At 40.3% G+C, this 17,056-nt stretch overlaps 1 protein-coding gene across 3 annotated transcripts in view; it reads right to left on the bottom strand.

Moving 5' to 3' along the window:
• The window catches only part of LOC121953247 (uncharacterized), a 36,830-nt gene that overhangs the window by 14,158 nt on the left and 5,616 nt on the right, over positions 1 to 17,056 (bottom strand). For 2 of the 3 annotated variants that reach the window (XM_042500227.2, XM_042500228.2), the window contains exon 2: positions 7,513 to 7,831. In XM_042500227.2, the coding sequence (XP_042356161.2) occupies positions 7,513 to 7,807 (295 nt within the window). In that variant the 5' untranslated portion in view covers positions 7,808 to 7,831. The remainder of the gene's footprint in view (positions 1 to 7,512; positions 7,832 to 17,056) is intronic. The other variant, XM_042500229.2, reaches the window with a different exon arrangement.

The following is a 17,056-nucleotide window of genomic DNA, read 5'->3' as shown; positions in this document are numbered from 1 at the left end:
TGGCATTTGGTTTTGCTGAAGCAGTAAACCTACAACTACCAGAATGCAATGCACCACACCAGACCAATAAACACTCCCGCTGGTGGGTGACCTAACGCAAGCTTGTCCGTTTCGGCCAGGGACCCAAAAATGTAGTTCAGCCTTGCTTTCAATTTTTCCCAGTGGCCACTCGCAGTATTGCAGTGAGGGGTCACAAATGTAAAGACACGTCTGTAAAAGTGTTAACAGGACAACTTGAACTGCAAATAAGGTCAATTATGACTCTTTGTACTCTGTATTTTTGATCCATGGAGGTTTTGTGTGTTGTAAAACTTCCTTCAAGCCAAGAAAAGTAGTTTTAAAATCTGTGATGTCATTGCAATGTAACGTCTATGAGCCAGGCAGGAACTTGCAAGCAGGGCCAGCAGGAGAAACATTACTAAACATATTTTTTGGGTTGCATACCCTGGAAGTAAACTGAAAAGCTAGAAACTTTTGCCGCAGTAGAGCAATTCTAACTGGACTGAACTGGGCCATCTTGGGGTCCAGTACCCAGATCTAATAATAAATCCATGCACTGCACCTCCAAACAGCCTCACAGAGGTGCTAGTATGACTGTTGTTTCAACATTTTCAGAGTAAATGAAATGCTGGATCACCTCCTTAACACCCCTGGGTACTAGATCACCAGGTTGAGCTGATTTAAACTGGGCAAGTCCCTCTTTTATATACAAGCAGACTTATCACAGCTCCAGTCCTTGAATGCATCCTCAAAGAACAGCGTGTTCTCAGAGAGGAATACATGAATAACCAACACTGTGTGCAACTTTACTAAGCTATGAAGTAAAACCAACAAAGTTATCTTCACCAATAGTACTGTGGATTTCTATTATTTACAGTGAGCCCCATTGCTTAAAAAAAGAGCCTCATTTGACTACAAAAGTCATGACTGGTGACTCACAAAACTTTCCAGGCACATATTTGTCTGTCTCTATGTAGACTTGCCACAGTGTGTTGGCAAATATTTTCCTTTCGTGACAATAGCCTGAGCAGTCTGTGCACAGTAACAATGTATCTGCACCTCTTGACAATGACACAATGTATGATTTCATAAATAATAACTGTTGCTTTTGGCCACCCTGCTCAGTTTAGTAACACTGACACCAAATATTCGTGGTTTGCAAAGAATAAAAGGAACTTGATGAAATGAAACTGGAGCGCATAATTCATTTGAGACTAGAGGGCAAACTGGCACTTAGTAAACTTTCCTTACCATCTGATGACCTAAATATGATCTCTTATACCATTTGGGCGTGGCAACTCTTCACCTATTGAAATAAAATCCTAGAAAATGCCCCCAATACCCTGTGATTATAAACAAGCATGCGTGCGACTATTTACTATACAGTCCTCATGTACAGAAATTCCCACAACGTCAGCATCGGCTTGATTCTCATGTGACACCTGAGCAGTGTGTGAGCTTGCATCAGCTTAATTTTCAGATATTTTATATACAAAAGTGACAAAAAGTACTTGAGGGTACAACAGAAATTATCCTCATCCACTGTGGCAATTTAACTTAGAAAAGCACATGACAGAGTAAACAAATGCTTATACGTTAAATACATAAAGGCTAAATAATCTCTGTCGGATGGGTTACACCTTCCTGATGTGACTGCATAAAAAAAGGCCGGCAGGTTGTTTACTTCCTGCCATGAGAGCAAGAAAATGAAAGTCTTATCACACATCAGTTTTCTCAAACCTGTTCTACTGCCCTTCCTTGTTCATGTTTCATCATTATGACACAACTCTATAACTACAAAAACACAACAGTGCTGCAAACAACAGTTACAGGTAATATCAATATTAATTTCAATTAATCACACTAAGGTTGGTGTTGTTTATTGCCTCTATCTAAGCGTTGTCAGCCTTCCTGTTCCTGTTCACACTGTAGTGTGTATGGCTGTGTATGTTCCAACTGAATTGAAATCAGGATGCTGTAACTTGTGCCCTGCTGCCTCCTTTTTTTCTTTCACTTCCCTAAATGAACAATGCTTTGCTGGTTTTCCATCCTCATACATCTTTGACTTGTTCTATTATTCAGACCAGACAGCTGTAGGTGACATGATAAGGACAAAGTTAAATATATAGTGAGAGGGGGGTAACACTGATTTTAGGCTATTTGTCAATTTTTCTTTATTGTGTTATTATTTTGCAGGCTACACAGCATTCTGTAAAATGTCAACCAAAGGTATTTATGAAGTGAATTTGAGTGTACGCCCCATATTGGCTGAGTCCTTTGCAGCAGCTCAGGTTTGATTCCAGCCTGCAGTCCTTTGCTGCGTGTCATCCCCATACTTTCGCCCTCTTTCCTGCCATTCTTCAGCTGTACTTTATTAAAGGCAAAAAGCCCCCCAAAAAACTTAAAACTTAAAAATTATTCATGAGTGATAAATTCAATCATTCATTTTATAAACATTAATCAATAATTGATCGCTAAATGTTATCCCTTAAAGCACACACTTTGTGGAGCACATGCTCCACATGACACCTTTTCCTGACAGGGTCTGGTAAACACAGTATCTACAAATCTACAAAATACAGTAAAGCAACAGATAAATACACTTAGGCTTAACATTCTTTGTTGAATTAAGCAGCATCTACAATGAAAACTTCAACAAAGAAAGTCAAATGAAATGCCTCATAGGGTCTGTCATCTTGCATGTATGCCAAACAGAGAGAGAGACACACACACACACACACACACACACACACACACACACACACACACACACACACACACACACACACACACACACACACACACACACACACACACACACACAAAGGGCTCCCTATTTCTAGCTTGCTCAAAGAAATATCTTTATAAAGTTCAGGAATGTGAGGAATCTTTGAGGGAGTGTTTCAAGCCAACAGGTGACCTTCTGTGCGTACCTTTGCAGGACTACATGACCTATCGGTCTTCCCTTCACCTTATTTCCATTTAACCAAACCAAGGCCATTCCTCTAAGAGCCCATTACAAAGCTGAGACAAGATCTGAGCTGCCAGAGTTGCATAAGAGAGGCCTGTGTTCTAGCTTTACACAGGATCAAGTAAACTGACGGCACGGCAGCGACATAAATCACTGTCAGACAGGCAGGGGTGGAATGTGACAAACTACATTTATTGAAGCACTGCACTTAAAATCTGGGGTACTTGACTTTTTACCCAAGTCTTTTCTTTTTATGCCACTTTCTATCTCTTCTTTCTATGTTACTGTACTGCCTATTTCTTGCCTAAAATATTTTCATAAACATATTTTAGTGTGCTGTTTAGCTGTAATAGCAAGGTTTGTGAACAGGAAGTGGCTGCCATACTTTTTTTTTTTTTTTTTAGTGAAGTAGCACCAATTTCTAAAGTGTGTGCATCTTTACTACACAGACAGCCCAGTTTTATGTGAGGACCGTCTTTATATTAGTGAGATACTTCTTTAAGTAAAGAATCGAAATATTTCCTCCACCACAGCAGACAGGAAAGCAAAGATGCACATCAGTAGTGTGAGGAATTAAACAAATAGGAGTTAATGAATATGTGACCATAGATAATCTCTGCCTTTTGGCTGTGGATGAATCATGGTCCAGGTAATCAGAGAAGACAATGCAGAGTTAATGCGTTTCCTCACTGAAAGTTCCAGGAGGTCCAGAGTTTATCTCTCCAAACCTGCTACTGTGCAGTTTCCTCTCTGGTCAAACTCCATGAGGCTTGTTTACAAAAATACATTACCGCAAGAGCAAAGGGTAAGGTGACCCCATACAGAGGATCTATACGAATCTGCACTGTTATCCTTAAATGGAGCAAACATAAGAGAGGATTACACTGTCTAATGTGTTAACAACAGGTTACATTGTCAGGAACCTTTATAAATTATCTAATCTAAAATTAGGAAATATGTTATTAAGAATAAATAGTAAAGACTGTTTTCAAGCCTTGAGTCTGTCATTGCGGCCATACGTGGACGAGATGCTGAGTGAGGGCTGGATCTGACTGGAGGACACTATCAGCAGACAGTTTTTGGCACCTCTGAATTGGCTTCATTTTTAGCCTCAAAGGTTACCGCTTGGTTGTTATATTGTATCGGGACATAGGCAGTTATTACATAATCAGCCCCTGGGCCTCGAAGCATAAAAGCTTCACTTTGAATCTCTCTTCTCTCTTTTTAAGATCTTCAAAGTGAAGCTATTCCCTCAGTTTTTCGTGTTAGGACTTTTTTTTAGGAGGGGCTCTATTATTGACAAGAGTGACTCAGCTCTTTGACAGTTAATAACAGGAACACAGAGAGGCTCTAGTTTAGGAGCCCAATGAACCCTTGGGCCCTTCGGCCTAGATCCAGTGCACCTGTACAGTAACAATTATTTTCATAAGATTAATGTGCTAAATTGTCTCAAGTAATAGAGTACTTGTTTGGAACATAAAATTTCAGATAACTGCAAAAGAAATAATAAGAATTTCAAAATTCCCTAAAGCCCCAGATGATAATATCAAATTGTCTAAATTTGTTTAAGACATTCAGTTTACTGTCATATATTTTAAGAAAAAAAAGAAGCTACAATTAGGAAGCCTATTTGTTAAGTGTACTTAAAATTTAGTTATATTCACTTGATTTTCTAAAAATATAGCATCTTTAAAATGACAAGTTTAATTAAAACAATTATATTGACACTTCTTTTTCAAAGGAATGGGTTTCCAAGATAATTTTAGCTCACATGTCAGATTTTACAGTTCAACAGTTAATCTGTTGATTAACTAATTGAACAATTAACTACTCTTTCAGCTTTATTATTGTTTGTTTACTTTTATGGGGATTTATATTTCTCTATATGCTGCAAATGTTCTGTACACCTGGCATCTATGATGACAAGTCACAAAGATGTATTGAGGCAATCACACACACACACACACACACACACACACACACACACACACACACACACACACACACACACACACACACACACACACACACACACACACACACACACACACACACACGTGATCCTCTGTGGTACCAGTGTGTTGGTGTAGGGAGTAACAGTTGGAGTTGAGGGGTCAGGAAAAACAGAACCCCTTGTTCCTTCCTCACTGTAACGGTCCTGGCATGGCCTTTAATTAACTGGCACTGTGCCTGCCATACCAAGCATTTAGTGGGCAGGAGGCCCCTCTGGCATCAATACACATCATCATCATCAGGGGCTCAGCTGGAGGTATTCAATTTTCTGGCCAAGTGTGTTACATTGCACCGTGTCCCACTCCTCCTGCAATAAACCTCCTCTGGGATGCATTTTGGGAATTTGCTGAGCTCCTTCTCTAATCAGAGGAAGCGTCTGGAGAGGAGTTTGCTGCGGTTTGTTGCCAGCATCAATAATCTGCATGCCACACACAACACGCAGGTTGCTGAGGGCTCGATTGCAGCATATGGTAACACCTGGCACATATATCACACATAACAGTCAACACTACCGGCGTCGGGGTCACATAATTCTGATACCATAAGGCCTATGACCTTAAGGCAGTAGATAAAAAGATTGGTTCCAACTTAAATCCACATTTTTCTATAATTCTGCTTGAGTGCATGTGTGGATTAGTTAAAGGGAAGAATTCACAGTTTCTGTCCGATGTGGGAGGTCGGCCAGCACTGACCTTGGCAGAGGAGAAATACCTTATCTTTCTTCACAGTTTACTTTCTCTTACAAAACTCACACTGCTGTCGTAACAATAAGTAGCACAATATCATGCAAAGATTGTGTAATGTCAACTGTACCTACGCATTCTTTAGTCAATGCTGACGTATTTGTCTATGCATTCAGCAAAGCCACAGAAGTGACTGAAGACGTGTTTATACATATTCTGTTATGGGTACAGTTTGACTGTGTGATGAGTTTGTAAATCCCCCTGACACCCTTTTCTCTGAGCTACAAGTTCCACATAGAGAAGACGCAGTGAAAGAGCCAGGCAGATCCTGCTCTGTCTGTGCGGCAATTAGCCAGGACTGCACAAACACTGGCAGACAAACACACATAAAACAGTCCGAAACCCTTCTGTTTTTTGCACAAGCCAGTCAGTAGAACAAGGTTCTGTCGGTTGATTTTTCTGTGTTTCAGGTCAATTGCATCAGGGTGTGACTAATAAAACTAAAGTTAGTACTTCAAGTTTATACTGGGGCAAAAAAATGTTCACAAAAAGAAACAGGACTGGTGTAGATCAGCATGCTGACATACGAGCGCGCACGTGCAAGCTCCGACAAGATCCTAAAGTCCTGGGAGTGTGTTGCTGCCATTTCATTAGGAGCGTGTGAATGGGGTTTTTTTGCCTTCACTTTATGTGTGAGCTGGTTTTTACTTAAGTTGTTGTCTGTGTTGATGCATGTATAGGGCTACACAAAGGTTAAAATAAAATATGCTGTCCACTTCATGGCCACATGTCTCCCTCCGAATAACCTGAAGACCAGGTACGTTAAGTAATGGGTGTCACAGAACAGGACGGACAGAGATTTCTTTTCACGGCAAACAAAGTGAGCTAAAGTTCACACGGGGGAGTAGGAAGTCAGTCTGTTCAAACATCTCTCCAGTGAACAAACACGCATGCCTGGGAGCCAAGGAGCAGCATATTCAACTGGTTCCCAGGAACTTATTCCTGCTCATCTTAGATAGACTGCTCTCTATAGAAATGTCTTTAATTATCTTTTAAAGAGCTCCCTGCTGAGGTGCGATTACTCTGTGTCAAATAGTGCCTCTGCTCTGCTCAGGTTAATGCACACTTTCATAAAAGTGTATTAACTTTTTTAATGTTATCGTGGGTGGTCTTTGTTTCTGGTGAGGTGGTCCATGTACATTGTCCCTGTTGTGTTAGCTCCTTTGAAACCTGGAGCGAAATCAATTTTCTTGTGCTCCTTTGAGATGCCTTTCACAAGTATTTAAACCTTTGAACCCTAAGCAAATTGGTTCGGTTTCTTGCAAAAACATGGGGAAAAGGGCGATTTGCAACCTGGTAAGAAATGTTCCATAAACTGCAAGACATACTGTAGTTTTAGAAATACATATATATATATATATATATATATATATATATATATATATATATATTTATATATAAAAATAGTATATATATATATGTATATATATGTATATATATATATATATATATAGAGAGAGAGAGAGAGAGAGAGAGAGAGAGAGAGAGAGAGAAAATTGAGTTAGAATGTTTAGGGAAAAGTGAGAAATGCTAGGGAACATTATTATAATTATAGCTATATTTATAATTACCATAATAACGTATTTTAAATAATGTTACAGTTACTATAATAATTACTATAATAGTTACTATAATTGTAAGCACCCTTTTCCAAGTAATTTCCTTGTTTGTTTGTTTATATTGCTTTTTTTGTGCTAATTTTCAGGTAATTTTCTTGTACTTTTGAACACCTTTCAAAATACTTTAGGGGATAAAATGGCAGTCGAGCATCTCGTAGGCTCTTACCATGACCGTTACCTTGTGGATGTGCCTGCCTTCCTGACTTCTGTCCTCCCTTGTGTCCACCCTGATGTCCAGCAGGGTGCACGTCAAAAGCCAAGTCAAGTGCAGGACCGAGACTCAGGCCCTGCCCCTTAGCACTAAGTCCCTTCCTCTTCTTGCCCTTCAGCCAGCCCAGAGCCCGGCCCAGGGAGCGACTGCGCTTCTTATGGCCCCTTTTGCCGTGCTTCTCCTGGGCAAAAATATCGACCACGTCCTGGGGAAGCATGTCCCCGAACCCCATCGAGTCACGGTTTGACATACCACCTCACACTGGAGTTACGCTCTGGAAAAAGAAAAAGAAATTTTTTAGTCATCATCATCATCAAAGCACTGCATGTGCTGGTTTTACTCCACACGTAACACAATGACGTAATTTCATCGACAACATGGTGACAGCCTGAAGCCTTAGCTCTCTGCTGTAAAAGAATGAATCTTCTAGCATTTATGGTTTTTAAATTAGATCAATATATATAGGATTATGCAAAAAACTGCCTCACGTGGCCATTACAGCGAAATACCACATCTGCACGTCATATAAAATCATGTAAGGTCAGGACATGATGAAGGGAAAGATAAAGACATTCTGCTGCACAAAGAAATGATGTTCTCGCTATTATGGTTCTGATTTTAGATCTATTTAAACAGGATCGTGCTAATGCGATTTGTGGCCATCAGGGAGATAGTTGTTATTAAAGGGTTAAAATCAGCTTACAAAGACTTCAAGCTTTCTTTCAGAAATATATCACAGTGACTCTGGAGAAAATGTCGACTTTATTCTCATCTCTTGTCTGAGTTACCCTTTCATTGTGTGCAGTCACAGGCAGGGGCTGTTATGAAAACCAACCTTGCTGCTCTGTTCAAGAAAATCACAACATCCGATATTTGAGAGTTGGCCGCTGCATAAAAAACCTTTTTAGCTCAGGAAGCTGCCAAATTCAGTGTTCTTATAACAATTACTGTATCTGATTACTGTCTGCCTTCCAGGTTTGATTTCCCGACAACATGGTTTATTATTCGCATGCTTTTTCCGCAATAGATGTAGTGGATATTGGTGCTTTAGTGAATGCACCACAATGGCACCACAGTTCATGGTGATGGATGCCAAACAGGTTTCAGGTCCAGTTATTTCATCTTGAGGAAAAGCGGTTGGGTTCAAAATCAAGTTAAGATTTAAAGTCTGCTTTGGTAGTGCTGTACCAAAAATAACTCCAGCATCACAAAGAGTTGCAAAGTCTTAATCTTCACACAACCCCAGTCTTGTGTTGTGAATATATGTCTGTTTTTGTTTGCCTCCGTGGACACTGCTCACTCAACCCAAACGCTCAGCACACACAGACCCCCCACCCCCAGCCCGCCGCTAAACCAAACTTCACAGTTCTGCAAAGAAAGAACTGGCACAGCTCCCTTCATTCCATAACATGGAGTCATAATTCACAAAGCCGCACCCGTAAGGCTCCTGCACTTTTACACACAGGCACAACAGCACTCTGGGAAGAGCCAGAGAATAAAAAAATAAACAGTCACCAGTGTGCATCGAGGCGTTTTTAACAAACAGTGTCCATTCATGAATCATTGTAGTGTTTGTTTTGTATTCATTGTCATGTTTTTTTGTCTTCTTTCATTGTTTTTTTTCTCTCTATAAAATGAGCTCATCGGCTTCCTCCACCCCTTCACCTTGTTGAACTCCTCAACTATGAGGCAGGTTTCCCAGCCTGCTCCTGGGGATCTGTAGCTTACACTGGGCTTCTTCCAGCTGCGTACTTTATTAGATACTTATCTTCAAATCACAGGCAAAAAGTAGGAGCTAGCTTCTAAGATGACAGGACTCGCAGCTTGTAAATAAGCCTCACAAAGACTGCAGGAAGGTGGAGTCAGAAATCCCTGGATGATTTGCCATCGACAAAGTTCATGAAAAGTTTTTGGCTGCTATGTTGCTTCACGGTCACGCATGCAGAACACTGCAGGCGGATTTTAAGCTTGAGCAACATGTGGGTATTACAAGCAAACATCTTTCACAGTCTCGAGGAATACTTTCCTGCCCCTGACGAGACATGGAGCTAAACCACAGAAACCTATGTCATGTTCTCTGAGGATTACACGAGACTTTTCCAAACTGCCTCTCGTCATCAAAGCTCTGTGTAATGCAGAGGGGGAGTTGTGATGGGAAGTTAAAGGACTCTGGCTTGGATGTTTCATATGGAAAGTTTTCAAGCAGATGTGCAGTCAGATCATCATGGTCGTAAAGGAACCTTTTATCAGTAAACTCGACAGTTTCAGCAAAAAATTTCCCTTAATGAAGGTTTACTGTTGCATCGGACTTCTTTAGGTTTAGCAAGGTGTACCTGATAACTGGCATATGAGTGTAGTTTCAAAGGCAGGCGTTGATCTTAACTGTGTACTCAAAGTAGAAACATGTCTACAGCCATGCTACCTGTTCTGTGAGGCTGCACATGTTCACAATAACAATGCTAATATGCTGATTAGGGCTTGGCAATGTGGAGAAAAACCAAATACCACAATACTTTCGATCAAATAGAGTGCCCCGGGATGACATTTTTTTGTAGGCCAACCCAGAAGCTAAAGTCGCCCTGGTTACCTTGTCAAAAAGCCTGTGAGATTTTTCACTGGATTTTGGATCACTGCAGAAGCTCTGTAGTAAACAAATGTTTATGATGCTTATACGTTTTGTTCAGCAAGATAATCCTCACAAATATATGCCACTTTCAGGATTTTAATTGCCAGAGGTAAAAAGCTGTAGGCTAAAATAAACTACACTACAGTGGTGCTGCGACCACTACGAGGCTATAAGGCCGTGTTCGGCACAGTTCAGCATGATGATGTTCTGTGGTCTCAATTAGCCGCTTGTTAGCAACCTTCTTTATTAAGACACATCAAGGCATCATTGGCGAATTAACTGACGGAGGTTTTGTGGTAGAACAAAACATGAAAAGCCAGTGACTTTGAGATGATAAATACTAAAAGATTTTCAGGTTTTAGGACTCATTACTGAGGTTCTCTATGCCAAGATATCAATATTGCAACAATATTGTAGGTCTGATTATTAATGCTTTCACAACATAAATTTTCAAATTGATATTTATGATAAATAATCATCAGTATGTGTGGATGTGGAAATTACGGGAGTAAAGGCAAATCAACAGGAACAGCTAAAGAGAATCAACACAAAAATTAGGAATTCAACTATGTTATTTCCATGGCTTAGAAAAGTTCAATCATCATTTTTACTGTCTTTCAAAACCAGAAACCAGAGAAGTCTCAAATTTGTGATGACATTAGTTATAAAGCCTGGAGTGGCTCCATTGACAATGAATGGGAGCCTGATTTTATGGACTCACACATGCTTTCTTTTTTTTATACCTAAATTAGCCTTATTGTGTTGTAGCATTCTCAGTTATGAAACAGATAATGCACCCACATGCTCAGAACATCTCCCTGGATGCTCTCACTGTCGTCTGTAACATAGTTTCTAATAAGCTGGCAATGGAAAAGCTGCAGTCTTATTGACATCAAAAATTTGAGTTTCAGCCCTCAAGTTTGTTAATTTGGCCATGTTTACTAATATTTTTGGACTGTCCTAGACCATAGAAATAACATGTATGAATTTAGAAAATGCTTGTAGTTCCCCTTTAAATCTGGTTCTGCCTTGTCCAGAGAGAGAGGTATGCAGCCCCATATGAGAGGCTTAAGAAGCGCACTTGAAGCACATCAAGACTTTTCTAAACTTTACACATATGTGGGCATTTTTGAGGTAATTTGTTATCTTAATGTAGCCCAGCTGAACTTGTTATCCACTGCTGCACATCTAATGTGACACAGTGTGTATGGAGTTAAGACGCAGGCAGTGAGTTACAGTGAAAGGCCAATAACAAGAAAGAGCATCCATCTTCTCAGGAGAAAAGTACCAGGCCTCTCCCTGCAACTAAGCCCTGTGTTTCTCCTGCTCCAAATTACAGTCATTTGGGCATGACTAAGAGCCGTGCATCTGTACTGGCTACAGTCTCCAATAATCAGAAGCCTCTCTCGGGAGGAGAGGGGCCTGGTTCGTTCATTTATAGCCCACGGGGCTGCTCTGAGTGTAACAACTCCTCGTATTATTTCCGTCACAGAGGGACCAGAGTAATGCTGAGAGCTCTGGGACACGGTGGAGGACCACCCAGCGGACCGCTGTCTGTGCAGTCCAGTCACAAGGAGCTGACTCATGGCACCATTGCTGTGGTTACCCATAACAACCTGCAATTTTAAGTTTTGCAAACAAATGTAATGAGGTGACGTACACAGCAGAGTTCTCACTGTGTGTCTTGTGACGTCTATTTGTGGGTTTTTTTATTTGTCTGAAGATTGCTTTCAAAAAAAGTCATATCTGTTGGGTTTATCTAGGTAAAAGGTGACTATCAAAATCCTATCCATAGCAAAAAAGCTTTAAATTCAAACAGGTCTGGCCCTACACGTTTGTGGGACCAATGTAAGGTTTGGTAACCAGGGGTGGGCAGTATATCAAATTTAATCTATCTATCATGGCTTGTTCTACGTGGGATGTTTAAAATGACTACATCGTGGGCATAATTGAGTACAAATGGGCACAACATTCGCGCTTACCACGCTCTCCCCTGTGGCTCTCTCTCACATACACACACATGCACACACACACAAAAAGACTTACAAACATTATAGCTTCAAGGTTACAGCAAAAACATCAACACTTCTGGCCCGAGATGAGCAGGGTGCCTCAAAACACAGGCACAAGTGGTTCCGCTTTATTTAAAATGATTATGACAGGATTTATTTAACTTCATTGTGACCATTTTTTTTCAACTTTATATGAAAGTATTTATTTACCCTTATTACAACAAGACTTTATTTAGCTGCTTTAGTTAACTTTAATTTAACTTCAGTCAATCTAATAATTTTGTATTTTAGTAGTCTATAATAGTTTAGAGATTTCAAAATATCGAGATTTATGTATCGTGTATTGCAATACATAAGCCTAAACTTATTGCGATATTATTTTTAAGCCATACTGCCCTAATTGCACATTGTTGCAATTTCACATGGCACCGAAACAACATGTGTATTGTAAATATAAGTTTAAGCACACGTAATAAAGACTAAAGTGGGACCCATTACCAGCAACACTACCTTCAAATCTTCTACAGTAAATACAGTACTCTATCTTCTATCATCCCCTAACCCTGTGAAGGATCCTCTTAAACTGATTTTCAAATTTAATTCATTTACATCATGAGCTGCAGTTCTGGCAAGCTTCTGGAGAAGAGCTTGTGAAAACACGTATCCCTGTTTGTGTCGACTTTTGTCCTTGTTCACTCTTTTTTTTTTTTCTCATCATATCTACTGCAATGTATTTTAAAAAGGTAATTTACCACACAATATGAAGCAGTAAATTTCTTACTTGTCCTACCTAAATTGGCAATCTCCCCTGTCTCTGAGCTTATTGTTTTGTCACTATTTTTGGCAAAACTGGCACAAAATGTCGGTTTCTGTTTAGAAAAATTCAATTTTCAGCTGTAGGCAAGAGTTTATCTCTCCTAATGGGAAGGGCCGACTCTGGACTCACAATCTCTTTTAAAAGGTTTAAGCATCATGGCCAACATCTTAATTACAGAGTTGCTTCATTGTCCCAGCAATTACTTAACCCCTAACCACGCCTCTCAATTCATAAAAGTTGAAACACAAACTACAAGGCACAAAAGAAGGATTTCAAATCGGACTTGTTTTTGTGGATTTGTAGCACAAACCTCGCTAAAAAACCTCCACCACATCCATCCACTTTACCACATCAGGGTGTATCATATCTTCAGAAACATCACAATCAAGTCATATGCCTTAAGCTGATTTACAAACAAAAAAGCTGTATGTTCTCTCCGTCTCTCTCTCTCTCTCTCTCTCGCACACACACACACACACACACACACACACACAAAACCCGCTGTGGTTTCCCAGCCCAGCCCCAGTCCTGCCGGAGCAGGCCTGTGTTCCAACATGCTGTTTACTTATCCTTTACAAAAAGACGGCAGGCTCTCACATTGGACAGGAGCTCCCGCTCAAACACACCAAACCTCAACGCAGTGTGTCAATACCTGCAGCTCAGACTGATTATCTGACATCGACGGCAGTGTGTACACATCAGCATGAAGTAAACTGGAACTGATAATTGTTTACACACTGTCATGGAATAGTCTCTGTGAGCATACATAAAAATGACATTTATTGACTGTACTTTTAGCAGCTATATGTCCTGGAGTGGGGCTTGAGGACATAAATTCCAGAGGAAATGTGGGTGTTTTCTCAATTTTTCATGCAGTTGGGTCAATAGACTTAAAGCAGAGCAGTGCACTGACACCTGCCTTGCCTGAAGCAAAGCACAGCAGCGTAGCTTACTGTGCAAATCCAAACCCAAATCCATGCCAGAGATCTCCATCTCACTGAGCTCTACTGTATTTTATTTGACAAACTGCTGTGTAAAAAGAATGAGAGAAAGCCAGTTCCTGTTATATTTGAAAACTACTTTAGGTGACTTAGTCATGTACACACCCTCAACAGATCAAGGTCAAAGAGTAACTGCAAATAATAGTCCGTATTTGTTTAAGGGATTTACTCCAAGAGACTATTTTAGCTTTGGAATAATTTCCTATGATTGCGATCATTTTCTGACACTCATTATATAATTTTCTGTGAAAAACCGCACCCATGTGGTAGGTAATATTTTGAAATGTTTCTTTAAAAATAGGTAAAATTACAATTTGATCCAATTTTAGATTACAGCAAAAAGAGCATGGCAGCCCAACGTTTGGCTGGTAAACCCACACAATGATTTCATGCTCAAGTGAAATCACACCCTCATCAACTGGCAAATATGAACAATGTGAATTTCAGCAGCAGGGGACCAGGGAGGGTCTCCAGGAACTATAACTTTGCAGTGAGTCACACAGGGAAGCAGACGGAGCAGAATCTAACGCCTCACAGGGAAAAGCAAAGAGGGAGTGGTTGTGATAGGCAGCCGCCTTTGTTTGAATTAGGACTGGCTCAGTTTAACCAGGAGGCCATTCACATCTACGCCTGAGCCATGAAGTTTCACATGGCATGCTTTAGCTGTCAGTGAGGGAGTCTAAAGGGACATTTCTGTTTTTTTTAAAGTGGGGTTGTATGGGATATTAATCCATACACAGTATATATATATACAGTAGATGTTAGCCCCAAGTTTGGAGAAGCAGGCAGTCTGACATGGAAGCAAAGCAACAGCAACAAAACTACTATTTTAGCCACCTAAAAAAAAATCCCACCAAAAAATAAAATAAAAATCAATATTAGTTTAAGCATACATATTGAGAGAATTTTAAATGCTTCGCTTTGATGTCAGACAAAAGGAAAGTGAAGCTGTTTTATGGCTCTGTTCAAAGCCAGACTTAGTTTAGAAAAGCAGTGATTTAACACACAGGCTGAACACAGGAGCTGCTGGTCTACCGCTGCTTCTGTCAGTTATTTTGTTTGTCTTATTGTGTGCATTTGGCATTTAAAAGGCTTCTTCCGGATCTACTTAAGTTGCACAATAACACTAACTAACTAACTGATCGAAGCAGCTGCAGAGCAGCAGCAGCTGTGTTCAGCAAGCTAAAATGACTGTTTTTGTCAATGGAGTCTGGCTGTTCTGATGAGAGCATAGATGGGAACCTGACGCTGTCAACAGTTTTCATATTGCAACAGCTGTCTGACAGAAAGGTAAAGCGGTAAAAGTACCCTCAGTATAGCATACACTTAAACTGAAAATGTTTTATTTAGGTGGCTAAAATACACTCTGTTGCTGACCCCCTACACAGCAGTACAACATAATACACTGACTATGGATAAGTACCCCATTAATTATATTACAAAATAAATGTAATTATAATCAGTTACTGAGAAATAAATATGTAATTAAATAAGTTACTAATCATACTGTTGGTGAATAGGGTTACATATGAAAAACAAACACTTTCATATGACTTTTTATATTAGTTTTATTTATACTTTTATAAGCTTAAATGTTGACTTAAACATTCATTCTGTTGCTGTACATCTTTATGCTGTGCAGGGATACTTTTTTGGCATATTTTTTGGACGATGCGGGTCAGCACTGGTTTTGAGACAAATTTGAGCTCAACAATTAAGCACTTAAAACATCTGTTAGAAATGTAATCAGCCAGTAATCAAATGCAATAAGTTAGATTACTTTGATAAAGCAATTAAAATAGTTTAATAGTTAATAGTTTTAACAGGTAATTTGCAATCGGTGATCTATTACATTTAAAAGTTACCTTCCCAACACTGTGCCCCATACAACCCCAATCCAAATGATCCCTTTAAGGTTGGGCTGAACGTGGTATGTCATTGCATGACACGTAAATAGCAGATAGAAATGTTAATATTCTCCTTTTTTTTGGGAGGATGCTTCACATCTGTCCCGGTCTTCCTGCTTAGATTACTGGAATAGGATTTACAGTAACAGCCAGTTTGGGCAATGACGGTTTTTAAACCACACTCAAAGTGACTCTGTAACTAAATGGCAAGTGTTCAGCAGACTAAAAACTGGAGTGCAGCACCTACAGGCATCAATCAGGGCGTTGGCTGTCCTCTCTAGGCATTATCAAACAAAGACAAGCTACTCAAGAGCAGAATGAAGCAACCCCGTCTGAGCTCCAGCTCTGAAAAACTTGCACTAAAACTGCAAGAAATGTGCTGTGATGGATGATGAGGCCACCGAGGCGCAAACTGGAAATACTCAATTCCGCGTCTTGAGGAGTTTTGACGTGACTGAGGAGGAGCTTATTACTAGAGCTCTGCAGGAGTCGTCAGGCGTCAATAAAAGATTTCCCTTCTTTAGGGAAGTATTTCTGCACTGACGGAAAGGATTACAGGAAATAAAGCTAATGAGACCTCATGAAAATGTCATTATAAATGCCGGTTTTCAGGGTGGCCACAAGTTTCCTACAACAACATATGAGTATAAACACACAGTGGCGCAGGACTTGGACAGAAAGACAATCCCTTGCTGACATTATGTGGTCCCTTTGTTTGCTGCAGAAAGGATAGAGTTTCAGAAAAAGACCATGTAGGTAATGATAGTGATAAAAATAAACACCATAAGACAATAATGACACAAATAAACCAAAATGCTATGTAATGGAACTCAATGAGGTTACAGACGTTGTGAGTGTGTGTCTGTGTGTGCGCGCGCAGAGATCTGTGGACGGGGTAATGCGAGCTGGCGTGCTGCAAGGCCGCTGTAGCCATGCAGCGGCTTGTCTGGTAAGAGCAGCGGCCACATTCCTGAGAGATTGATAATTGCCGACTGAGGAACTCTTCACTCCAAATGTGCTTTCACCCCCCTACACCTCCTCCTCCTCCTCCGCCCCTCATGTTCTCCCTTTCACCTCCCCCCTCCCTCGCTCCCACACATCCCTCGTACAGTACAGTGGCCTTGGAGACCGAGCCA

This window comes from Plectropomus leopardus, chromosome 14 (genome assembly GCF_026936395.1).
Source record: "Plectropomus leopardus strain MGB_pleo_1.0 chromosome 14, ASM2693639v1, whole genome shotgun sequence".
NCBI classification, from domain to species: Eukaryota; Metazoa; Chordata; class Actinopteri; order Perciformes; family Serranidae; genus Plectropomus; species Plectropomus leopardus.
Note: the sequence above shows the minus strand (reverse complement) of the source record. Positions and strands in the feature narration are given on the sequence as shown.